A 27500-nucleotide genomic window follows, 5' to 3' on the forward strand; every position below is an offset into this window, starting at 1 on the left:
GGGGTGCGGTGGGAGGAGGGGGGTAAAGGATCCACCTGAGGTAAAAAGAAAATAGAAAAACCTGCAATTGTTGGTGTGAACGATAAAAGATCACGTTTTCTCGACTTCTCGTGTCGTAACTTCAACGTGAAGCTGCATTATCTTAACATGATCTTAACATGATCTTAACATGATCTTAACATGATCTTAACATTATCTTAACATGATCTTAACATGATCTTAACATGATCTTAACATTATCTTAACATTATCTTAACATGATCTTAACATGATCTTAACATTATGTTAACATGATCTTAACATGATCTTAACATTATCTTAACATGATCTTAACATTATCTTAACATAATGTTAACATTATGTTAACATTATGTTAACATTATCTTAACATTATCTTAACATGATCTTAACATTATCTTAACATTATGTTAACATTATCTTAACATTATCTTAACATGATCTTAACATTATCTTAACATTATGTTAACATTATCTTAACATTATCTTAACATGATCTTAACATTATCTTAACATTATGTTAACATTATCTTAACATTATCTTAACATTATCTTAACATTATCTTAACATGATCTTAACATTATTTTAACATTATCTTAACATTATGTTAACATTATCTTAACATTATCTTAACATGATCTTAACATTATCTTAACATTATGTTAACATTATCTTAACATTATCTTAACATTATCTTAACATTATCTTAACATTATCTTAACATGATCTTAACATTATCTTAACATTATGTTAACATTATCTTAACATTATCTTAACATGATCTTAACATTATCTTAACATTATGTTAACATTATCTTAACATTATCTTAACATTATCTTAACATTATCTTAACATTATCTTAACATGATCTTAACATTATTTTAACATTATCTTAACATTATCTTAACATTATGTTAACATTATGTTAACATGATTTTAACATTATCTTAACATTATCTTAACATTATCTTAACATTATCTTAACATTATCTTAACATTATCTTAACATTATCTTAACATTATCTTAACATTATCTTAACATTATCTTAACATTATCTTAACATGATCTTAACATTATCTTAACATTATGTTAACATTATGTTAACATGATTTTAACATTATCTTAACATTATCTTAACATTACCTTAACATTATTTTAACATTATCTTAACATTATCTTAACATTATTTTAACATTATCTTAACATGATCTTAACATGATCTTAACATGATCTTAACATGATCTTAACATTATCTTAACAATCAGCATGACTTTTAAATGGCTCGCTTTTAGTAGTTAGCTTCAGTTTCTCTAGATTCCACTAGTTAGCATCATCAGATGCTTCGTGGTCAGCTGCAGCGCTAACTGTTCGTTTAACGTTAGTTTTATTCTGAATATAGTTTCAGTCACTTATTACAACGTTTTTAGGTGTTAAACAAAGTAGATAAATGAGTGTGTGTTTTCCTGGTCAGCATGTTTTACCTGTGTTGAATGAAGCAGTGTGTTTGATCTGCTGCACAACAACAACAACAACAACAACAACAACAACAACAACAGCAGCAGTGTTTTCTGGCTGAGCGCTGCTCTTAGTGACGGTTGAATATTAAAGGAGTCAGTTGATCTCTGCAGAGTCGGATCTGCTGCTGCGGCTAAAAATACCGCCTGCAGATAAAAATAAATCCGTTTCATGTTGAAGGTTTTTATTTCATTCAATTTCATTTTATTTCATTCAAAGGAAAACGTGCCTGCAGTCGGTTTTTAAATTCACCGTCGCTCCTCTAAATATAGAAATATAGAAATATGGAGCCTGTGAGATATATTCATTAAATACTGTTATAGTATTTCTTTGGTTGAAAATATTGTTTTTTTGATGTCAAATCTATGAATTCATCATCGATAAATCTTCCATATCAGAACAACCAAACTAGGATGAAGTGACTTCACTTCATTTCCATCTTCACGATCACATATCAGAACGTAATAAAACGCGTCGCCTCCTTTACTGAGAAGGAATCCCTGAAGTTAAAGGGAGGTGCTGGTGTCGTGGAGTTTTATTGCTTCCAGGCGGTGAACTGATCTCCAGCTGATCCGACCTTCATCCTGCAGATCCTCCGCTCAAATCCCAACAAAGTCAGTGTCCTGATCCGCCTCGTGACATCATCAACGCGGGACAAATCCCGAACACGCCGCTCCGCCAGACTCCCCGGTGTTTGTCGGAGCTTTAGTTGTCCTAACGAGCATCTCTGGGATTCGTCCTGCGAAGGCGGCGCTGCCTTCAGGGACGCTCCGACATGTTGGCAGGTCCGACCGAGCTTCATCTGCTCGCTGTGAAAACAGCCTTCTGGAAACTGCTGGTCAAAGTGCTGCTTTCAACTCGTCTGAAACACAACCAGCTTTATTTTGCAGCCGTTGAGGGATCAGAGAAAATAAATAAAACTCAGAGGAACAGTTTTAAAAGGATAAAACGACAACACGAGATCGGAACAACATAAAGCAGCGACACGACGTGATGTCATCGTGATGTCATCACGACACGACTTAATGACACGAGACAACAAGACGTCATGATGACAACATGGCATTAAATATGGACACGAGACGAGACATTATGATGTCATAAAACTGATTCATGACATCATGACATCATGACATGACAACATAATGAGCAATTTCTTATGACGACAACAAAATAACATGACAACATAATGATAATATTATGACAGCGACGTGACGTGATGACATCATAGCACATGACACACCGACATAACGAGACTATACGTGACAACAGAACGGTCTGAAGTGTTTTGACGTGTTTTTCCGTGTTTTGACGTGTTTTTCCGTGTTTTCCGTGTTTTGACGTGTTTTTCCGTGTTTTGACATGTTTTAACGTGTTTTGACATGTTTTTCCATGTTTTCACATGTTTTAACGTGTTTTCCGTGTTTTGACGTGTTTTTCCGTGTTTTGACATGTTTTAACGTGTTTTCACATGTTTTAACGTGTTTTTCCGCGTTTTCACATGTTTTGACGTGTTTTTCCGTGTTTTCACATGTTTTGACATGTTTTAACGTGTTTTTCCATGTTTTCACATGTTTTGACATGTTTTGACGTGTTTTTCCGTGTTTTGACATGTTTTAACGTGTTTTTTCCGTGTTTTCACATGTTTTGACGTGTTTTTCCGTGTTTTCACATGTTTTAACGTGTTTTTCCGTGTTTTCACATGTTTTGACGTGTTTTAACGTGTTTTTCCATGTTTTGACATGTTTTAACGTGTTTTTCCGTGTTTTGACATGTTTTGACATGTTTTGACATGTTTTAACGTGTTTTAACGTGTTAACACAACGTAGCATAACAACACATTTCTCTAAGTGAACATGATATTAATCCTCAGCCTGTATTGATCCTCCAGCTGGTTAACTGATGAATATCTGATATTATATTTCAGCCTCACTTCAACAGTTCGTTGGTCGGTTTGTTTTGAAGTGTTCAGATGATTCAGAACGGAGGAAACGATTTAATCTCCTGAAACCTGGAAGTAAAGTGTTGTTTCGGTGTCGTCTGAAATAGCAGCGAGAGTATCGATGTCGATGCTTCTGTGTGTGTCGGCGTCCTCGTGACACATCGGTCCCGTTTTATCTCTGTGACTCGTCGCCCGGCAGCAGATCCACGTCCAGCGCTGTCAGCTGGTGTGGAGGCCGTTATCTTCCGCCGAGCTGCCGGCATCAATTAATCTTCATCTGCTGCTCGGAGCCCCGCCCACTCTGATGTCCTTCAGCGTCATCAGCTGCACCTTCACCGTCATCATCGTCACTCTGCGCCTTCATTAACATCTTCAACACCTTCGTCATTGTCATCATCACTGTCGTCTTCGTGCTACATCTTCATCACCATCGAACGTAATGCACCGCAGTGTGCGAGGCCTCGTCTGTGTTTGCCTGTTGCCGTAGTGTGTGTCTATGTTTGTGTTTGTGATTGTGTGTGTGTGTCACCATCTGCTTCAGCACTCCTCCTTCATCAGATTCTGTACCACCTGACTCAGCAGTGTGTGTGTGTGTGTGTGTGTGTGTGTGTGTGTGGTCTCTAACATCTGTCCAAACTACTCTGCGTCTTTTTCTTTTCTGCAAACTTTCTCCACCTTTTCTGCTTACACACACACACACACACACACACACACACACACACACACACACACACGGTGGCGGAGGTGTGGTCTGAGTGTCATATCACCCGTGTGCTGGTGCACATACATGTGCAACAGTTTAATTCAATATTTAGATTTCCTTTATTATAATTTTTTCTTGGTATGTTTTACCAAAACCAAAATAATGTTTCTCCTGAAACTGACATCAGAACAGTGAAAAGTCAGATCTGCAACATCTGTGATGAAATGATCAATAACCAATAGATCAATAATAGAATGAGTCGTCTTGATAAATGTGAAACTGAGTGTGATGGACATGTTCATCGAACATTACAGTCCTTCTGGGGACGTACTGTTTGTCCCCTGTAGAGAGGCGGGTCCCCACAATGTTACACACACACACACACACACACATCCTCTGTGGTGGTGGTTTAATGAGCCATGCGTTGCCGAGTGTTTGTGGTTTCTCAGGTCAGCGTCTCTAATGGAGGGGTCTACTTCAGCAGCGTTTGATGTCAACCCCGGGATGTGGTGGGCGGGTGGAGACAGTAGATGTAATGGAAATAATGAGAGGAGAGGAGCAGTGTGTGTGTGTGTGTGTGTGTGTGTGTGTGTGTGTGTGTGTGTGTGTGTGTGTGTGTGTGTGTGTGTGTGTGTGTGTGTGTGTGTGTGTGTGTGTGTGTGTGTTCACAGGCCGATACAGAGTCAATATCAGAGCTCAGTTTGTTTGAATAGCTTTAAAGTACAGAAGTACTGAGTCTACTACTTGTACTCCTCTGATTCTACTGCCTCTACTAACACGTCTACTGGTACTACTACATCTAGTACTGCTGCTACTGCAGTACATCTCCTGCACTACTTTGTCAACTATATTAATTACAGTGGTTTACTAAATGTCTTACAGTATATATTTGTACTTCAGTATGGCATCTACTGCAGTACATTTTGTACTACAGTACTACAGGATCCTCTCAGGAATCTTTCCAGTAAAGTTGGTTAGTATCTGAAGAAAAAGGAGAAAAGATACCAAAACCAACAATAAATTCAGTATTTTTCGAACTGCCTTTGGCTGAGCAGAACATCCAAGGATGACGGTAATCGGTTGACTTTGTTTACCAGCTGTAGGAATCCAGTGAGTGTTACTGTAAAACACATGGAGCTGATTTGTAGAGGATCCTCTCAGGAATCTTTCCACCAAAGTTGGTTAGTATTGGATGAAAAATGGTAAAAAAAAATACCAAAGCAAAGGTTAAATTCAGGGTTTTCCTAACCTGCTTTGGCTGAGCGAGGACATCCAAGGATGCCGGTACTTGGTTGTCTTTATCTACCAGTTGTAGAATAACTGAGGTTCATTGTAAAACAATTACATGTATAGCCATTTTTTTCCTGGGGCCTTCCAAATGTGTGTGTGCATCATATTTGGTTAATATGAGTTTAAATATGTAGAATAGAGATTGAATTAAAAAATATGAATGTTTTTCAAAGCTGATTTGGCTGAAAATGAAAGTTAAACGTCTGCTGTTTAAAAAAACACATAAAATAATCAATCAAAACTTCAATCAACATCAGCAGACGGAGACACCCACGCTGATCTCTGATTGGTTCACCCTTCGGAGACGCTGAGCGAACCTTACTGCCGACAGGGTTTTCCAGACTTTAATCACAGCGATGAAGACTGAAGCTGTGAGCGACAGCCTCTAGACGGAAAAGTTTCAGCTCTGGCTTCTTCACATCCTGAGGGCTTCCGTTTAAGTCAAGGTCGCCGACTTTAAAGTATTCATACCTCCATCGCTGCACATCGTCCTGTAACGAGCCCATTAACGTGTCTACCTGTTGGCCTGCAGCCGTTAGGACGGTTATTAAAGCCAGCTGCTCCAGTGAAACCATCAAACCCCCAGATGGAGTCGTTTTACACCAGCAGCTTTTTATTCAAGATTTTTTTCTCTTTAACACATTAAACCCAAAACGGAGGGTGACAAACTTTTATTGACATATTTCTCACGAGCATTTTTGCGTCTTTTTACTCATTAATTGTACTTTGTTCTTATTGTGAGGAGTGTCTGGTCCTGGTGTTATCACCGCTTTACTCTCTGGTCTGGATTTTGAATATTTGTCTTATTAGTCCTGCAAAGAACATTTTATTGAGTTGTGCGTCGTTTTTTGTACGTAAAAACAGGTCCGGTAGATTACGATGAGCACTCAGAGAATATCGTGATCTCCGCATCTAAAACTACCGACTGACGGCAACTTAAATCTTAACCGGACTCGTCAGCGGCGGTTTATGTGCCTTCGAGCAAAGCGAACGTCGGAGAGGACGTCCTGAGGAGCAGGTGAACCTGCGACAGGTTTACAGATGTCTGAATGAGCAGGAACAGAAACGGATCTCTGTTTCACCTTTTCAGCTCATTTGTGTTTCCCGTTGTAAGAAAAAGGAGAGCGAGGAGTCGGAGGAGGGAGAACATGTTCGGTGTCAGGCTGGAGGAGGAGCAGCAGGAGAAGGTCAGAGATGTACCTCTTCCTCTGTGTGACAGGAGAGGAGCGATTCACCTACATGGAGGATGAAGCCGAGAGGAGCTTAATGACGCGTCTGCTCGACTTCATGTTTCCACCTTTACACGCCGGTGAGGATAAAAAACGTCTTCATCCGAGATTCATCCTCAGATTCTGTTTTATCTGGATTCAGTAAATGATTTCTACATTCACAGTCACGTTTCCGTTTGTCCGACTGAAGGACAAAGTTCAATTTACTAAAATCGGATAAAAGTGGAGTGTGTGTATAAAAAATGAAAAAGAAAGTAATACTGCATGTGAGCCAAATTCTGTAGATTAAATAGATTAAATAAACAAGAGGAATATACCAGACTGTAAACAATAAATGAACAAAGATAGCAACAGAAAAAACAAACAAACAAACAAAAAACCCAAAGAATTCTCAAAATTGGAAATTCATCTTGCATGTTGTGTTTAATGCAGTGAAAGAAAGAAAAACTATCAAGAGACAAATTAATGAATAAATATGGTAAACATACAAAGAAAACAACATACAAAGAAAACAACCTGCAAAGAAAACATACAAAGAAAACAACATGCAAAGAAAACATACAAAGAAAACAACATGCAAAGAAAACAACATGCAAAGAAAACATACAAAGAAAACAACATGCAAAGAAAACATACAAAGAAAACAACATGCAAAGAAAACAACATGCAAAGAAAACAACATACAAAGAAAACAACATACAAAGAAAACAACATGCAAAGAAAACAACATGCAAAGAAAACAACATACAAAGAAAACAACATGCAAAGAAAACAACATACAAAGAAAACAACCTGCAAAGAAAACATGCAAAGAAAACAACATACAAAGAAAACAACATGCAAAGAAACAAACAGAAAAAACAAAACAAAGAAACAAACTCTGTGTTGAGGACCAGGAAAGAAATAAACTATCAAAGAAGAAACAAACAAATTAAACAAACATTGTGAACTCAGATGTTGCAGCACCTGCAGGTTGTCGGTCTGATGTTAAAGAATAGAAACACTTCGATGGATCTTTAAACTAACAGTTGAACTCTGTGAATTGAAGCCTTCAGTGTGCGACACCGTTAAAAGTCTTTTTAAACACCTTAAACTCAGAACTAACGAGACTGCGTTCAGAAACATCTCAGCCTGGATGTTTTTTTCCTGCGAATGACGTAAACGTTACTTCTCTTTGACGAGTCTCCAGCTGAAAGGTTTCTACCTGCCAACAGGTCATGAAGCCGTCGGATCGCCGTTAAAAACCTTTTCCTGGTGGTTTGTGAGCAGCTGCAGCCGTGATGAGGTAATAAGGCCCAGGAACAGATGAATAAACGATGTGCAGCCAGGATTCATGTTTCTCAAACTCTGGCCTTTTCTTATTTGGTCCTAATTAATGTGTGTTAACAAGCTAAATAACAAGCTTAAAGTAATTAGAGCTGGTTAATTGCCGGCTCTGAAGGAGCTCGCGGCTGAAATGAGACGACGCAGCACATCAGCTGGAGGAAGACGAGGATGAGGATGATGAGGATGATGATGAAGAGAAGCTGACTGAGAAACACAAACACAGGCTTTTTGGAGCCAACCTCTGGTGGCACTGAGTGGTATTGCAGTTTAAGACACTTCCGCATTGGAACCATTTTTCAGACCTTTTATATCCAGTCTGTGTTCTGGACGTAATCTGCAGGTTTGTTTTGACAGTATTGGAGCAGCCTTTAACCAATCAGCACAAATGTTAAACATTTAAAGTCATAAACACCTTCTTAACAATAGCCGACCTTTTTTTTTGTCCCAGTAGGTGAAGGACAGGTGTGTTAATGACGGCTCAGTAAACCGACAGTGAAGCAGCGTGTTCAGACGACTGATGGCAATGACGAAAATTGTATTTAAGGCTAAATTTAACATAAAACCTTTAAAGTGTGTTTGGCTTCATTATGTTGTTTATAATTACTCGAGACTTCCTGTAGCTGTTTCACAATAAAAGCCTCTAAAGAGCTTAAAAGCTAACTTTAGGTGGCTGTTACTGTCTGAGTGAAACAGTCCTTTTCTGCTCACCTGCATGCAGCCACACAGAGTCCTCCGGAGTTAAAGCAGAGTGAAACAAAGCATGGAGGAAGCAGCTCAGCACCGTGGCGGAGTGTCTGAAGACGGATACCAATGTTGACTGCAGTGTAACCCCAGGGAAATACCCGAGTACAACCGAAGTACTTTATTAGAGGCGGTCTGGTAGAGCAGAAAGGCATTCAGGTCAGCTCTGATTTATTCCATAGAAATGTGTCCTGCTGTGCAACGAGGGAGCATTCAAGACTGCACAAATCACAACAGGGAGGTGCTGACAAAACAACAGAGGAAACCTTTTACAGAAAAGTCCCAAAGATGGAGTTATGAAGTTAGTTAGCTGCAACAAGTGGGAACGTTTACACCCTCAGAGCAGATTTAAAGTATTCACCCATACAACCAATAGGAGACACGAAACAACCTCAAAGAGACAAAACAACTTCAAAGACACAAAACAACCTCAAAGACACAAAACAACCTCAGAGTCACAAAACAACCTCAAAGACACAAAACAACCTCAGAGACACAAAACAACCTCAAAGACAAAACAACCTCAAAGACACAAAACAACCTCAGAGTCACAAAACAACCTCAAAGACACAAAACAACCTCAGAGACACAAAACAACCTCAAAGACAAAACAACCTCAAAGACACAAAACAACCTCAGAGTCACAAAACAACCTCAAAGACACAAAACAACCTCAGAGACACAAAACAACCTCAAAGACAAAACAACCTCAAAGACACAAAACAACCTCAGAGTCACAAAACAACCTCAAAGACACAAAACAACCTCAGAGACACAAAACAACCTCAAAGACAAAACAACCTCAAAGACACAAAACAACCTCAAAGAGACAAAACGACCTCAAAGAGACAAAACAACCTCAGAGACACAAAACAACCTCAAAAACACAACAACCTCAAAGAGACAATTTCATGATAGAAAAATCTCTCTAAGATTCCCTGAGAGTTCAAAACCAGTAAAAACAGTAAACGTGGAGGAGGACGACAGCAGTGATGATGATGATGACTTTTAGGGATTTTAGGACACAGAACGTGAACGATGCACACAAACAACAGACCCGATTAATTAATAATAATTTCCATGTGGGACCCAGAAGGCGATTGATTGGTCATTACCGGGGTGGGGGGGGGTGCACGCCGAGAGGCAGACTGCACCGATACATCACGGTGAATAATCTGTGAATCAGACGCCGATGATGCAGTTAATGCGACGAGCGGCCACAGCGTTTAAAGCGATGAGGCTTTTTAAGCAACTGTCACCAACAGGCCCGATTCAGGCGTTCGTGAATCACAAATGTTTCACAGCTTCACATCGGGTCGTCCTGCCGGCCTCCGAGTGACGCTGACCAACATGTTCACACTTCAGAGGAGCAGCGAGGGAGTTTTAGACCCTCACTCTGGTCTACCAGGCAGGCAGATTTTAAACTCTAGATTTCATCTTCTCACTCGCAGAAAAGCGAAAATAAAAAGCTCCTGAGTGATGCCGGAAGTTGTCATTATATGAATTTGGAAAGATCACCGTGGAAACCAGCAGAACCGATACGATCACCGATAAAATAAACCTGCAGACTGAAACCGTTTTTTATCATTAGTGATAATAAAAACCGACAGATTCCCATGGATCCGGCTGTAAATGTGATTGCTCCTACTTTCTTATTTGCTTTAATCTATTGATATTTGAATATTTAAAAAATCTACCTGCTGTATTTCTGCAGCAAAAACATCAGGAGATGTTACGAACTCGTTTTTAGTCGTCATGAAATCATTTCCTTTGCGAGCCAGAACCAGAAACTCCTCTCAGGCCCAACAGTCTGAAAACTACGTCTCATGTTCGGAACAGATATTTTATAAGAAAAATATGCTCTTATATTCGGGCCTATAATTTTCTCACAAGAATAAGACTCAAGTTTGATTTTGTCGACCGGTGACGGCAGATTTTGGGCGAGTCAGAACCGAAGGCCCGATAGGTACCGTTTGTTCTGCTTGTTCAAGGAGACATGAACTCCTCTCGGGTCAAAGATACTGTTGGTTTAAACTCAACATGACGGCTGCCTCGCTGTCTTGTTTGTCGCTTCTGCAGAAATGAACGTGACACGTCCGCAGGATGCAACGTGGAAACGAAAAAAAAAAAAGTTCAGTCTTATTGTGACGTAACAGTTCTGCTAGGAGCCGGTGGAAACGTGGCCGGGTTGGACGGGTGTCCCCGGTGCTCCAGAACACAGACGGTTCTGGTTGTCCTCCTTCACTGCCTGCAGCGTGGAGGCGGAGTCCTAAAAATAATCCAGGTTTATTCCAAAATACTCAGCTTTCATCGATTTATACTATATATCCCGTTAACTTTCCTGTGTGTGTGTGTGTGTGTGTGTGTGTGTGTGTGTGTGTGTGTGTGTGTGTGTGTGTGTGTGTGTGTGTGCGCGTGTGTGTGCGTGTGTGTGTGTGAGCGGAGAGGAAGTCAGATATCTGCCTTTCTTCTCCTGCCAGCAGCAGCGAGTCCTCGGAGACACACACACACACACACACACACACACACACACACACACACACACACACACACACACAATCCTCACTCAGCTGTGTCGGTCTAATTAACATGTCAGACGTCTTTATTAAGGTAACAGGCAGCCGAGCTCGTCTGTCATTACGCAGTGCCGAACGGCTGTTTGGAATCACTTCACCTCTCCGCCGCCGATTAATCACGTCTGAACACATTAAACAGCTCATCTTATTTCTTTTTTTTTGTTTTTGTTTTTTGTTACTTATCATTACACGGGGAGAGAACGAGGAGAGGTCAGCGAGGGGTCCACGTAACGGGGCGAGGAAACAAGGAGGGGTCACACCGAGTCAGTGTAATTAAAACAAAGAGCGAGGAGGAGACGAATGTAGTCACATCTACGTAGGCGGGGCGGTCGAAAAGTCCAGAGAGTTCCTGAACGCAGCACGGTGCTGCAAACGGAAGAAGCAGCAACCTCCATCAGGAAGTATTCAGAGTTCAACATCATTACGTGACAGCTGGTACGTGAACATCAGTGATGTCACCATGGAAACCTGAAACTGGAGCAGAGAAACATCTGATTTTGGGGGGAAAAAATCTTCAACACGTCTGATTACAACCAAGTGTTCCTGAGCCCATGCAGTGATTTCCATTACAGAATCATGGCTGTTTTTAAATCAGTGCCCCCACGAGGGCCCATGTTGGAGAAGCCTGTTGCCACGGCGCCAGAGTTCAGGTGGTTCACAGTGGATGTTTTCCCCTCAGACGCCTCAGAAGGTCCCAGTGGAACTTGGTGTTCACAGTCTGATTTGGTATCGGACGGTGAAGCTCCGCCCCTCTTGAAACGTGATGTCATCAGAACACGTCACCCGGCTCGTCGCTTCATCGCCGTAGACTTTCTGAAGCATTTCATGAGTCTCTGTTGACCGTTTACAGAGTTTGGAAATCACTGCATGGGCTCAGGAACATTCAGTTGTAAATGGGCCCCTCCTTCTCCCCAAGTTTTCACCGCTTTCATTACATCATCTTCCTCCGCTGCCCTTCATTCCCCACATTGAGCTGAGTGGCACTCGGTTCAACCCTCCGTCGTCCCCTCCGTGGTATCGTGAGGAAGCAGGAGCATACGGGGGATAAACGGTGTCCTCTCTGGACCACAAACTGGATAATGAGACATGAGAGCGTCGCCAGCAGAAGGAGGGAAATCCCCTCAACCGCAGCACACCTCCACAAACACCGCCGTGTGTCGCCTGCAGATCTAAATGTCTGTCTGCCTGTCCATCTGTCTGCCTGTCCATCTGTCTGCCTGTCCATCTGTCTGCCTGTTCATCTGTCTGCCTCTCCATCTGTCTGCCTCTCCATCTGTCTGCCTCCACGGTTGGGAAATGTTGGAGGTAAAAACGTGGTTCCTCCTCACGGTGAACACAAACGGGAAACGTCAGGTGTTGTTCGGCCTCGTTCAGACCGTCGGCTCAAATCTGTCATATTCCGATTTTTGTTTTTTTATTCTTTTGAAAGTCTCGTCAGATTTCTCCAGCGTGTAAAAGGTTGAACCGATGAGACTCGTCCTGGCCCGTAACCATGACAACCTGGATGTAGAATCGGGTTGGACCAGATGTATCCAAAATATTATCTCAACGTAATCCAGGTTTACCCGAGTTCTCGGTCCCAGACGTCTCCCAGCGGACAGAACAAGGACCTGAAGACGTCCAATGTCCCGTCACTCATATTTCCCCGTAAATCCCACGTCTCCTCCTCCGCATGACCCCGCCCACCTCCGTGGCGCTCTGCCTCTCTCATTAGTCCTTCTGTAATCTGGGCCGGTGGACGGGGGACGCTTCATTATTGCCGTGAGGACGAGCGAGTGTCTTAACCTCCACTAAACAGAGGATCAGGTCGCTAAGCTGTGTGAGCAGCTCCAACAGCTAACCTCGCCAAAGCCCGGCCATCTCCCAGTAATCCGCCCGTAATTAGAGCCTGATCTGTGTGTGTGTGTGTGTGTGTGTGTGTGTGTGTGTGTGTATGTGTGTGTGTGTGTGTGTGTGTGTGTATGTGTGTGTGTATGTGTGTGTGCGCGCCCGTGTGTGTGCGCGCCCGTGTGTGTGTGTGTGTGTGTGTGTGTGTGTGTGTGTGTGTGTGCTTTTTAACGTTGGTGCTGGTGAAATCAGCAGTGGGAGGTGTTTTTTTGGGAGTGGAGTGGGAAAGCTGCGTCATGTACCTCAGTATTTATGTTTCATTTGAAGTGGGATTCATGATCAGAAAATAAGAAAAGGACAACAGTATTTGTGGAACTGTGAGTCATGTTTTTTGTGCGCCCACTCAGATAGGACGAACATGACTTCAGTGAAAACAGGAAGTGACACGGTTTTTAATTCTAAGAATCGAGTTCTGCTGTTTCTACATTTTCTTGTTTTACTCATTTTGTTTTTTTTGTTTTCCTTCCAGTGTTTGAAGAAAAAAAAACTACTGTTTATTTTGCTTCTGCGACGGCCTCGTAGTCCATCGTGTCTTTGAGTCGTCCATCAGTTCCATTCTCGTCAATTCGATAAAGTTTCTTCGAATTCGGCACAAAAGTTCGCTCTGACCGAAGGGTGAACTGACAGTATTTTGAAGGTCAAAGGTCACTCTATCCTCATGAGTAAACATCTTCAAATTTGGTACAAACATTCACTTGGACTCGAGGATGAACCGTGTAGATTTTGAAAGTCATAAGTCACTGTGACTTTATGTCCGACCCATTTTTGTGAACGTGACGTCATGACTGATAAACAGATGAGGAGACTGCGGTCGTATCCTGAACGATGTGAACTGTGCTGATTGTGAAGATCTTCTGTGCCGGAGTGAGCTGAGCATCCTGCGTGGCATCGTCACCGGTGGTGTGTTAATGAGTGAACGGATACCGCGATGGTAAAAAACTGCTGTACAAGTGCAGATCATTTCCAACTTCTTATTACAATAGAAATCCACCTATTTTTTAAAGGTAGATGTCAAAATGTTTAAAAAGCACCTGTTTCATCGTCGTGTAAAGGCAGGCGATCCTTCAGACGCCGTCCGGTCCTGATTGGTGTTGATTTAATTGAACTCTGAGTTTTCCCCCCCGTGTCGCTCCGTCTCCCTCGACCCCCTCCCTCCGTATTGATCTCCAAACGGGGAGGTAAACCCGCGTGTTGCCTGGTTACTAATCACTCTGCATAATTTATCTGGTCCTCATCACTAATTCAGGAGCGCGGTTCAATAACAGGCAGCCGCCGCAGACTGCTTCCATATATTGTTTCCATGATCCATATTCATTACTGAAGGCTGATGCAAAGCGGCGCTCGCATCACGGGGAGGCTTCATGTTTAAGATTCCAGACACGTACTCACGGAAGGAAATCTCTCCATCGATGGCGTTAACTGCAGAACTTTGTTAAGAAAAGTTCTCGAGGAAACGGTAAAGAAAGGAAAGAGTCATGGTAAGTTTTGGGTTCAGGTTGAGAAGTGTTCGAGAATCTGCTGTCAATTTCTGCAGCTCTTGAAATGTTTCGCAAGATAAGAGCCAGAAAAGTCCCGTATCACATGAAAGAAACCTGCTTCTTTTTTTATAATAATTGGTTTGATTGACAGGCCTTTGGTGGAGTCAGGTTTCCGGTATAGGTGGGCGGGGCATAATGTCCTCGCTCCGCCCCAAGCTCGTCCAAATATGGTCACTACTGACTCCAAAAACCGAGATGGCGACTGGTTGACGTCACGATGGGTTGCCGCTTGCTCGTATAAAAGAGGAGGGGCCAACCACCTCTAGTATTTGGACCTTTAAGTTGGAGAACTTGTTGAGTATTAAGAGAAAAAACACAACTGACCGTTTTATTTTTGAAGTTTCTGTTTTGATGTCACGTTGCAGATATCAGTCGGAGACATTGGGACCATTACAGAAAAACACATGAGTTTCCCATGTTTTCCTCATGTGATGAAATACATGAATCACGTGATCACATGGGTTTTTGCACAAACAAATTCATGTTATTTTCTGTAAGGAGATTCAAATTAATGGACCATATTCCTCCGTTTTGCATATAATTGATAATACATTTATTTTATTTCTCACCATCTCTGCTTTTAATGTTTATTTGTTTATACAAACTAGCTAGTGGGAAGTGACGTTACAAAAAAAACAAGAAGACACAAAGAGAATGATAGAAAAGAGGAAGATAAGTGAAAGCCTGGTGGTGGTGAGGAGAGAAGGAGGAGAGATGGAGGAGGAGAGAAGGAGGAGAGAAGGAGGAGGAGAGATGGAGGAGGAGAGATGGAGGAGAGATGGAGGAGGAGAGATGGAGGAGGAGAGAAGGAGGAGAGATGGAGGAGGACAGAAGGAGGAGAAATGGAGGAGAGATGGAGGAGGATGTGAGATCAGAGCGATGGACTGCAGTGAGGAGAGTGAACGAGTGCAGGTCAAATTAAAAGAGACAAAAGGAGTGGGGGGTAAATGTCCAGGAGAAACAGGTTAGGTGGAAGGAGGAAGGAGGAGGAGGAGAGTGATGGAGAGAGCAGGAGGAGGATGAGGAGAGTGATGGAGAAAGCAGGAGGAGAGACTGAAAATGAAGGGTGACAAAACGACTGGAAAAATGTGACTGGTGAGCGAAGAGGAGAAGAATGATGGGGGGTGGGGGGTGATGGAGGGAGAGGAGGTTTAATCGGAAGAGGAGGACGAGCGAGCGATGGCGTTGTCAGACAGCGTGGGGGGAGATATGAAGTGAATGAAAAACGACAGCGAATCAGAACGAGAGTGCGACAAATCGTTAAATGAGATTCTGGGAAGAGAAGAACAAAATGAATCTACATGAATGAAGCAAACGCACTTTAAATAACGTCCCAATCAACGCAAGTTTCAGTAATAATCCTTCAATTCTTCACCTTTAATCTGATGGAATGACTTTCTGTTATGAAGTTGGAGTTTAAGTTCAGGAACGCTGCAGCGTTGAGTCCAATAAAACTCCAGGATACCTTCATGTTCCAGCCCGAATAGTACCTGGAGGTTTACCTGTTCTCTGATGTTTTCTCTTTGGTTCTGTCCAATAGTTTCTGATGTTTTCTCTTTGGTTCGGTCCACTGTTTTCTGATGTTTTCTCTTTGGTTCGGTCCAATAGTTTCTGATGTTTTCTCTTTGGTTCGGTCCAATAGTTTCTGATGTTTTCTCTTTGGTTCGGTCCAATAGTTTCTGATGTTTTCTCTTTGGTTCGGTCCACTGTTTTCTGATGTTTTCTCTTTGGTTCGGTCCAATAGTTTCTGATGTTTTCTCTTTGGTTCGGTCCAATAGTTTCTGATGTTTTCTCTTTGGTTCGGTCCAATAGTTTCTGGTGATTTTGTCCAGTTTTGTCAATTTCATGTATTTTAACCATTTTGTGGTCCACAATTTGTGGGTTTCAGCCCAATTTGGCCTGTTTATGTATTTATTTATTAGCATTGTTATTTTTTCTGATGTTCTCTGATGTTTCTGACCTTTGTTAGTCCCATATTTTCTCATATTTTAGTCCTGGTTTGGTCCAACACTCTCTGGGGTGTTTGCCTGGTTGGTCCCATATATTTTCGACAGCTTTAAAATGGTTTTGTCGAATGTTCTTTGATGTTTTGGACCTTTTTAGTTCCATATTTTTTTATTTTTAAACCTAGGTTTGGTCCAACATTTTCTGTTTTTTTTGCAGAGTTTTACCCATAAATCTTTTATCTGATGTTCTCTGATGTTTTGGACCTCGCTCGGTAACATATTTCCTGGTGTTTTATCTCAGGCTGTTGGAATTATTCTGTTTCGTTACTTCACATCAACATGTTCACGTTTTACTGTCTGTACGACAAACCTGCTGAACACCGTCTGCATGCAGATACTCACACAGACACACCACTGCTGCCGTCATGTGATAATTAAACAGTGATGTCATCGACAGACGGCAATTCAACTGCAAATACACACATACACACACGCACAAATACACACACACTCACACACACAAACACACCTCACCACTCTTTTGTGTGAGCTTTTCCTGATTGGCTGAGGGAGGAGGCCTGGCGCTGCAGAGCTGTTTGGGAGTAAAAAGAGGAAGGGCAGGGGGTTGTCTCATCACACACACACACACACACACACACACACACACACACACACACACACATATTTGTTCTCGGGGCATCTATCCTAGATGGGTGTCGTGCAATCTGTTTTGGCTGACGTCTTCGCCACACTGCAGCTTAGTTCACTGATGCTCTGCCCACACACACACACATACACACACACACACACACTCACACTCACACACACACACACACACACACACACACACACACACACACACACACACTCACACACACACACACACACACACACACACACACACACACACACACACACACACTCCGGCGTCACTCAGGCGTCTTTCCCGCCTTCCTTCTTGGCTGTCTGTACATCAGTGTCTCATGCATCAGATGTGTGATTTTTCCCGTTTTGAAAGCTCTTCATTAGCCTCGTTGTCTGTTAATCTGCCGGCAGCTCTGGATGATGTGCAGCAGCTCTCACTGTCGCTGTCGATCCCTGTGGTTGAGCTGAACCAGACACACTGACAGGCTCAAGATCCTCAGATCTGATGCAGCCAAAGGTGAAAGACTCCCCGCTCCGACACTCGAGACCTGATGAATCGAGGCTCGCAGAGAGTTCAGAAAGCCTGCAGCACAAGTAGCAGGGTGTGGAGGAGTCTGGAGCCTCAGTTCTGCAGGTTATTGACCCGTGTGACACCCCGTACCTTCAGTTTATACACCAGTCCCGAAACTTAAACCTCAAGTTTATAGATCAGTCATGATTCCCCAAAATATCCAGTTTATAGACTAGTCCTACAAGACAAAAATATCCAGTTTATAGACCAGTCCTACAGCCCAAGATATCCAGTTTATAGACCAGTCCTACAGCCCAAGATATCCAGTTTATAGACCAGTCCTGCAGCCCAAGATATCCAGTTTATAGACCAGTCCTACAGCCCAAGATATCCAGTTTATAGACCAGTCCTGCAGCCCAAGATATCCAGTTTATAGACCAGTCCTGCAGCCCAAGATATCCAGTTTATAGACCAGTCCTGGATCCAGTCATAAGACCCTAAACAACCAGTGGAACAAATGAAACCCAGCCGTTAGACCAGTCTTACTCCTCAAACCCTGCTTCTGGAGATGACCAGTTTATATACCTGCTGTCCAGCAACCCCTGACCTCCGGTCTAGAAACGTTATCTGCGCCACAAATTCCCCCTTTATTGTCTGGTCCTACATCCTTAAACGTATGCAGCATATAAACCAGAGCTGCACCTCTAAACCTGCTGTTTATCGACCAGTCATAAACCCCTAAATCCCCAATTTATAGAACTGTCGTCCAACCACAAATCTTTAGCTTTTGTCCTACTTAAGACCTTAAACAGGTCATTTCTCAGGCATACGTTCAGAAAGCAGAAGTAAAAGTTAAGGAAAATGTTGCAAAAGGCATTTTTCTCATTTGAAACCTTCTGTACGTGACGGCGTCTAAACATGGCAGGTGTGTCGGATGTAGATTGCACTGAGTTTTGACAAGTCTGTGAAGTTTAGTGCTGCAAAATCTCAGCCATTAAAACGTCCTAAATTATTTCCAGAGACTATTTCAGGTTCCTCAGGAAGAAAAGTGAGTGTTTAAAGAGATTCCTCGGCTCAAGAGGAACGTTTGTGGTGTTAAAAAAAGGTCTTTAAATGCAGCATTAGTGTTAAAGGTTTCAGAAATGTCCGTGTTTCTCCATGATATGCTCGCTGTCTTTGTGAGGAATCCCCCTCTTCTTCTTTGCTTTAGTTTTACTGGGTCAATCTGGTTTTAAATTATATTTCTACTGCCTCAGATTCCACTTGCAGAAACCGTGCCTAATTACAAGTCGTGTTTTCTATCACGGCGGCCTATGTAATCATTACACTTGATCACGATCCTGCAGCTTAAAACCACAACCACCACCGCAGTCTCTAATAATGCAGTCATAAATATATTCATGGAAAATATAATTAGGAGGGAATGGAGACGGAGGAGAGAAGGAAAGAAGAGCTGATTAAAATATAACAATAGAGGGAGATGAAAAGAGAAGATGGAGAGGAGTAAAGAAGAGAATGAGCCAAATATGTTACATAAATGAAACGGAAACGCTTCATGAAAGACAACGGTGAGTTTGGACACGACCCGAACAGAACCTGAAGGGGTGACCATGAGAACAGCTGCTCCCTGGCTGGAGACGCCAAGAAGACGGACCCCCTCCGGAGAAGTCCAAAATCCAAATTAGATCTTTGGCTTAAAGATGCTGGAGGGCAAGTGCAACAAGGAAGAGGTGGCCTTGGACTTCTCAAACCTGTTGCCATGGCGTCACAGTTCAGGTGGTTCACAGCGAATGTTTTCCCCTCAGACGCCTCAGAAGGTCCCAGTGGAACTTGGTGTTGACAGTCTGACTCTGGGGGACCAATTCACGGTGACACAAAGAAAACCCACCTGATGACCCTCCTGATGACCCACCTGATGACCCTCCTGATGACCCTCCTGATGACCCTCCTGATGACCCTCCTGATGACCCACCTGATGACCCTCCTGATGACCCTCCTGATGACCCTCCTGATGACCCACCTGATGACCCTCCTGATGACCCTCCTGATGACCCACCTGATGACCCTCCTGATGACCCACCTGATGACCCTCCTGATGACCCACCTGATGACCCACCTGATGACCCTCCTGATGACCCACCCGATTACCCACCTGATGACCCACCTGATGACCCACCTGATGGCCCACCCGATGACCCACCCGATGACCCTCCCGATGACCCACCTGATGACCCACCTGATGACCCACCTGATGACCCACCCGATGACCCACCTGATGACCCACCTGATGACCCACCTGATGCCCCACCTGATGACCCTCCTGATGACCCACCTGATGCCCCACCTGATGACCCTCCTGATGACCCTCCTGATGACCCACCTGATGACCCACCTGATGACCCTCCTGATGACCCACCTGATGACCCACTTGATGACCCTCCTGATGACCCACCTGATGCCCCACCTGATGACCCACTTGATGACCCTCCTGATGACCCTCCTGATGACCCTCCTGATGACCCACCTGATGACCCTCCTGATGACCCACCTGATGACCCACCTGATGACCCTCCTGATGACCCTCCTGATGACCCACCCGATGACCCTCCTGATGACCCTCCTGATGACCCTCCTGATGACCCTCCTGATGACCCACCCGATGACCCACCTGATGACCCACCTGATGACCCCCCTGACAAACCCGCCTTCTTCTTCGGTCTTGGACGGTGACGCTCCGCCCGGCGCAGGAACACCTCGCCCAGCGCGTCGAAATCACTGCATGGGCTCAGGAACACTCGGCTGCGGTCCGTGATGACATCACTGATGTTCACGTACCAGCGGTCATGTTAACGTGTTGAACTCAGTGAAGATGTTGAACTCTGAATACTTCCTGATGGAGGTTGTTGCTTCCTGCTGCTCCGTGTGCAGCACCGTGCTGCGTTCAGGAACTCTCTGAACTTATTGATCTACACTTTTACTCCGTTGAACCAAAGCCAATGGAGAAAGTTAGAATTCCTGAAAAATGTTTTCTGGGAAAAGAAATAGGTTTTATTTTTATGGTGACCAATGGAGTTCTTTCTCCACCCAAGAACCTGAACACAAGTAACGCGTCCAAATCAGCTGTCGCAACAAGTGTGACTGGCGCCAACCACCATAAAGAAGTGTCCACAGACAAGTTCAACAAGCCCGTCAACTGCTCTTCAGAGGCTGTGATGGAGAAGCTGAAAAAAACGTAGAAATATTAAATGATATCCATTTTTCATGTCAGTTTCTGCTGAAATTAAGACGAATTCAAAAGATTCCAAATCTGAAAAGTATGCAAAGAGAACAAATGGAAAGTGTAGAGAAAGATGTTGGAGAGTTTCATGATGAGGGCAGCAGGAGATCTGAGACGAGACGGAGGAGGAGAGGAGAGGAGGAGGATGAGGAGGAGGAGGAGAGGAGAGGAGGAGGAGGAGAGGAGGAGGAGGAGGAGGAGGGTCATGCATCTGATTGATTGTGCGTTATCATGAAGTGGAGATTTATTCCAGCGTGTTCCCTCATCTCCTGCGACCCCGCGACCCCACGCTCATTAGCATAGAAACCACATTCCCCGACTGCTGATTGGACCGGGACCGACGAGTCCTGGATGTGAAGGAGGGTGTGTGTGTGTGTGTGTGTGTGTGCACACACACGGGGACTCGTACACACACCTGCATATCAGAATAAACAGAAACATTTCCATTCAAAGCAGGTAACTCTTCCTCCGGCTCGCCTCTCGTGTGTGTGTGTGTGTGTGTGTGTGTGTGTGTGTGTGTGTGCGTGTGTGTGTGTGTGTGTGTGTGTGTGCTCGTGGGTGTGTTCGTCCATTAGCAGAGAGCCATTTGAATGCCCCCACGCACAAATATTTAGAAAACCCCCAGATTACCTCCCTCCTCCCCCCCGAGCCGCTGACCTCACAATATGAGTCTGAAAGCTAAACAAGAGCCGGCGGCCCGACGCAGCTAATTGTTCCTGCTGATTTATGTAAAAGTGATAATACAGGAATCGAAGGGCTCCTCCGGCAGCTCGGGGCTTCCTGTTATTTCACAGGGACACAGCGTTTCTCCGTCAGGCTCTTATTGCACTTTATGGCACTCGGTAGTTCAATGGAAAGGTTAACGTCAGGTTTAGGAAACTGAAGACTAGAGAAACATCCTGATTTATAGAAACCAAGAGGGTTCAACGACGCTTCACTTACTATGACACAGAATATTCAGATGTAACGGTTCATTTATGTGTTGAACATTTCCTCTGGATGAAGATCTCAGACTGGAAGCTATCACTTCCTGCTCCAAACCGCTCCGAACTAACAAGATGGTGACGGACAGAATCTGAACTGGAGGATTCATAATGTTCACAAACCAACGATGACATCACTGATGGATGATGACTTCACTGATGGTTGATGACATCACTGATGGTTGATGACATCACTGACGGATGATGACATCACTGATGCCAGAAGAAAATCGCTCCCGTTAAAATATATATATTTTTAAAACACTTTGGTGGACGCGGTTCGTCAAACTTTGACGTTGTGTTCTACTGAAGTAGTGACGGTAGATTCAAGCATTTTAGTAAAAGTAAGTAAGTACATGTAGTAAAGTTTGAGGTACTTGTTGGATGTTTGCACTTCGCCCTCTACGATCTTCACTCGATGGAAACAGACGAAGGATTTTTCATCTCTGGGAAATTCACTTCCTGAATGAATTAACTTAACTTAACAGTTAAATCTCTCGACTCTCTTTCGGGCTGAACATTTTTTTGTTCTGTGTTTCTTAAACTGTGGATCACGGCCCAGATGGGGGTCAGGGACTCGGTTTCCGGAGGGTCTGACTTCAGAAAAGGAAGCAGGTTTGTCTCAATTAGTCTCGGTCCCGGGGAGAGAAGCCGCCTCCCTCTCATCTGGGTCCCACGCCCAAAATGTCTCAAATCCTTGGATTTACCCATAATCCTTTACTCCGCCGAGCGCCTGCCCTTCGCTTTGACCCGCCTCGAGGCAGCTGAGCAGTTTTGCTCTGAAAGGAGAATTGTGCTGTTTAAAAGGCGCCATGGGATGATTGACAGCAGCGAGCTTCTCTGCAGTCGCAAAAATGATCATAAATTTCACAATTTTTATTTGCTTTAATCGTGTTTTCTTCTGGTTTTCTGCAGGTTTAGTTCGAGTCCGTAGAATTAGATTTATTGTGAACCTGAACCTTCGAACCAACGTCTGTTTGCATGTCAGCCTTTATTAAACAAGGAAAACCTCTGACGTATAAAATCTCTGTCAGATGTGCAGCAGATTAAAATATCTCCGTGGAATACGTCACAAATCAGACTATTCATAGTCATATAAAATATCATCCTGAAGGTGGCTGAACTTTTCATAACAGAACTAAAGAGACCGAATCCTTCCTTCTTTCTTTCCTTCCTTCCTTCCTTCCTTCCTTCCTCTCCTTGTTTCCTTCTCCTTGTTTCCTCCTCTCCTTGATTCCTTCTCTCCTTGTTTCCTCCTCTCCTTGTTTCCTTCTCTCCTTGTTTCCTCCTCTCCTTGTTTCCTTCTCTCCTTGTTTCCTTCTCCTTGTTTCCTCCTCTCCTTGATTCCTTCTCTCCTTGTTTCCTCCTCTCCTTGTTTCCTTCTCTCCTTGTTTCCTCCTCTCCTTGTTTCCTTCTCTCCTTGTTTCCTTCTCCTTGTTTCCTCCTCTCCTTGTTTCCTCCTCTCCTTGTTTCCTCCTCTTCTTGTTTCCTCCTCTCCTTGTTTCCTCCTCTCCTTGTTTCCTTCTCTCCTTGTTTCCTCCTCTCCTTGTTTCCTTCTCTCCTTGTTTCCATCTCCTTGATTCCTCCTCTCCCTGTTTCCTTCTCTCCTTGTTTCCGTCTCCTTGTTTCCTCCTCTCCTTGTTTCCGTCTCCTTGTTTCCTCCTCTCCTTGTTTCCTCCTCTCCCTGTTTCCTTCTCTCCTTGTTTCCGTCTCCTTGTTTCCTCCTCTCCTTGTTTCCTTCTCTCCTTGTTTCCTCCTCTCCTTGTTTCCTCCTCTCCCTGTTTCCTTCTCTCCTTGTTTCCGTCTCCTTGTTTCCTCCTCTCCTTGTTTCCTTCTCTTCCCTCCAAGAGGAATCAAAGTTTAATTTTAAATCGTGCTGCAAAAGTTTTCAGTTGTTTTTTTTTCCTGAAAAGTCATTTTGAAGCTCCGCGGGGCGTCGAAGGAAACGACAAATGAGACCAAATCAGGTTTCATTTGAATCTGATGGATTTTGTAACATTTTCTCTCCTCTGAATGACTTCGCATTAAAATTAAAGCTGTCCGGACAAAGTTTTGAGTTATTTAATATTGATTCTCTGTCGAGTTCCGATCTGATACCAAAAAAATAAAAATAAATCAATCCAGTGTGTTTGATTGACAGTTGAAGAGGTCTGCAATGCATTAAGAAAACGTGGCTGCATCCAAGCTGTTCATTTATTTATTTTTTGAAGGTTTTTATCAAATTTTTTCTCACAAAACAAACAAGTAAACGAACTGAACGATGTCTTTATGGATCGTTGCGATCGATTCGTCTTAAACCGACTGTTAGAGTCACAATAAAAGATGAACTTCAACATTCAGTCACAACAAATAAAACTCAGAAGACGTTCTGTCTTCCCACACTGGAAACCGCTGGTGTTTATAGGAAGGAAGTAAAGTTGACCCGAGGATAACGCTGTGGATTGTTCGACGTGAAGTTGGAGAACGAGTCCTGCGTAATGATTTTAAGGACTCGTCGGCTTGCGTGCTGATGTTGTGTTTTGTTTGCAGCGGGGGTGAGGAACAAGCTGGGCTGGGCCTTCGGTCTGGGCCTGGAGAGGCTCGCCATGGTGCTGTACGACATCCCGGACATCCGGCTGTTCTGGAGTCAGGACGAACGCTTCCTCCGACAGTTCAGATTGGAGGACGTCCAGCAGCCCGTCTGCTTCCAGGTACCGACGCCGGTTTCCTCTCTACGAGTCTCTAACTGTTCAAACTCACTCCGTTTCTAAAAACCTTCAACTGCAAACATCCTGTTTTGCTTGTAGTTTTTTGGCCGGCAGTAATCAGAACAGACATATTTTATCACCCGTAGACAAAGTTCAGATTTTGCAGAGAATGACGTTCAGAGGGAATTTGAAGCTGTCGCTCTTTTGATGTGTCAGCAGACTGATTTGCTGAATCTCCCGGCTCTCCGCTGTGGAAACACGATGTGCTGGAAGAACTTTCACCCCCGAACAGTCTCAGCTTCAGTTTACCTGCTTTTGATTCTTTGTTCATATAAAGGATTCACATGAAGATTCAGCAGAAGCCAGAAGTGCTGTTTGTTGTAGTGCGAGGTTTAGAAGATCCCAGCCTGAAACATGACTCATCGTTTTATCACATGATGAGTCATCGCGGACGACAGCTGACGCTGCTGCTCCGTCGTTTCGTGAAGTCCTGATGTAAAACAAACCTGTCAGAATACTTTTCATCTCTCGCCTCATATGGCGATTTCCACAATGACCAAGCACGGGAGCCCGGAGACTGTAACCATAGCAACAGTAAAGACTGAGGATGAATGACAGCCTACCTAGACTGTCCTCCTGGTGCGGCACAACGACGAGTCCACGGCTGCTGTTTCTGTCGTTTTTAGGTTTTTCTCGCTTTGGATGCTGATGTTTGTTTACATTCTTCAATCAGGAAATATGTCGCTGGCTCCTCCCTCCTGATGACATCTCACAGGATTTATGACTTTATAATCGCCTGATCTGACACAGTGACCATCTGGACATAAGATAAGAGTTTGTTCTTTGTATTTTACCTCCAACCAACAACCTATCGAGTAAACCAACCAACCAATCATACCCACCTGTTCAACCAAACACTCAGTTACCAATCCAACCAATAAGATACCTACATATCCAACCCACCAATCAGCTAGCTATACCACCTATCTACCTCCCTCCCCAATCAACCCATCAACTACTTATGCAACCAACTAATTAACCAACCACTCAAACAGTCAATTGTTTACCTACTTACTAATCCAACCAACCAACCAACCAACCAACCAACCAACCAACCAACCAACCAACAACCTATCGACCCTATCATCCAATCAACTAAGTACCTGTTTTATTACTGTACTTGTACTCTCACCTCCAGTCTTTTATCCTGTGTGTGTGTGTGTGTGTGTGTGTGTGTGTGTGTGTGTGTGTGTGTGTGTGTGTGTGTGTGTCTGTGTGTGTGTGTGTCTGTGTGTGTGTGTGTCTGTGTGTGTGTGTGTGTGTGTGTGTGTGTGTGTTCTAGCCTCTTAACCTCATGTATAAAACATTTTGACAGTGGGGGCTCACATCAGCTGGCACCAGTCACTTCCCCTGACCCCCCATCATCATTGTCACACACACACACACACACACACACACACACACACACACACACACACGGTGGGGTGTGTGCAGGTTCACAGCGGTTCCTCTGTCCCTGCTAAAGGTGCTTTTTGTCGACTCGTCATCACTAATGAAGAACATTTCAAGTGACTGTTGGAGGGCAGAGAGGAGAATAAGAGAAGAGGGGATGTAGGGGGGGGGGATGGAGGGAAGGGTGGAGGGAAGGATGGAGGGAGGGTTGGAGGGATGGAGGAAGGGGTGGAGGGAGGGATGGATGTCAGGTGAGGACACTGAGGTTCTGTCTCTGTCCAGCCTGCAGTCCTGTAAGTTGTATTGATGAGCTGGTTCCTCCAGAGGGACCAGGGGAGCACAGCTCATCTACTGCCCAGGGTCAGTGCACCTCTCCTGGGCCAGGACTCTCCACCTCTACCCCTTAAGCCCTCACCGACTCCCGGATCCACAGATAATGAACTGTGACGGCCGGGGGCCGAACAGGAAACAAGTTGCCGGCGTTTGTGTGTGTTTGTGTGCGTTTGTGTGTCCATGTTTGCACACACTCATACACCAGGGAGCTGTCTAGTGCCACTAAACTAGTGTTGACAAGTCTGCTCCCTCCATCTGCACTGTGAGGCCTAAAGTATGTGGAACGTCTCTTCCCGTCCAGTAACCGGTCACCTCGTTACCTCCCCAACCAACCAGTCAATCACCCGATGACTGACATGAAACAGACAGAAACTCTTTCCCTGCTTCTCTCTGTGTATTAAAAGTTATTTCCAGGATAATAAACCAGTGACAGATGACAGAAATCTCAGACAGAAGTCTCTGAATAAAATATCAGATGGATTCTGTTCAAACGTCTTATCGTCTCTTACACTTTCTCCTCTCTGGTTCCTCTCAGGTTTCCACTCCTGTTCTCAGTCCGTCTTCATTTTACTGGAGAACTCTTCTTTTGTTCCTGAACATCTCCTGCTTGTTATTTTTTCCATCTTTCTGTCAACTGATGTGTTTATAACAGTTCCAACAGATGATCCTGCCTGAACCTCCGTCCACCGTTATCTTGGGAGGACGTTGGTTAATCGTTGTCCTCCGTGTGTGTGTGTGTGTGTGTGTGTGTGTGTGTGTGTGTGTGTGTGTGTGTGTGTGTGTGTGTGTGTGTGTGTGTGTGTGTGTGTGTGTGTGTGTGTGTTCCCCAGCCCCTCAGTAAGTACCCGGCGCTGCACAACGACATCTCCTTCTGGCTGCCGGACGACATGCAGCAGGA

At 43.8% G+C, this 27500-nt stretch overlaps 1 protein-coding gene across 1 annotated transcript in view; it reads left to right on the forward strand.

Moving 5' to 3' along the window:
• fars2 (phenylalanyl-tRNA synthetase 2, mitochondrial) overlaps window positions 1-27500 on the forward strand; it is an 82130-nt gene that overhangs the window by 25946 nt on the left and 28684 nt on the right. Inside the window, exons 9-10 of the mRNA XM_069177627.1 lie at window positions 24660-24820; window positions 27433-27500. The exon at window positions 27433-27500 is cut by the window's right edge and continues 96 nt beyond it. Coding sequence (XP_069033728.1) covers window positions 24660-24820; window positions 27433-27500 — 229 coding nt within the window. The remainder of the gene's footprint in view (window positions 1-24659; window positions 24821-27432) is intronic.

Source organism: Embiotoca jacksoni, unplaced genomic scaffold, assembly GCF_022577435.1.
Source record: "Embiotoca jacksoni isolate LCO1_2020_lvr unplaced genomic scaffold, fEmbJac1.0.p SCAF_75, whole genome shotgun sequence".
Taxonomy (NCBI): Eukaryota; Metazoa; Chordata; class Actinopteri; family Embiotocidae; genus Embiotoca; species Embiotoca jacksoni.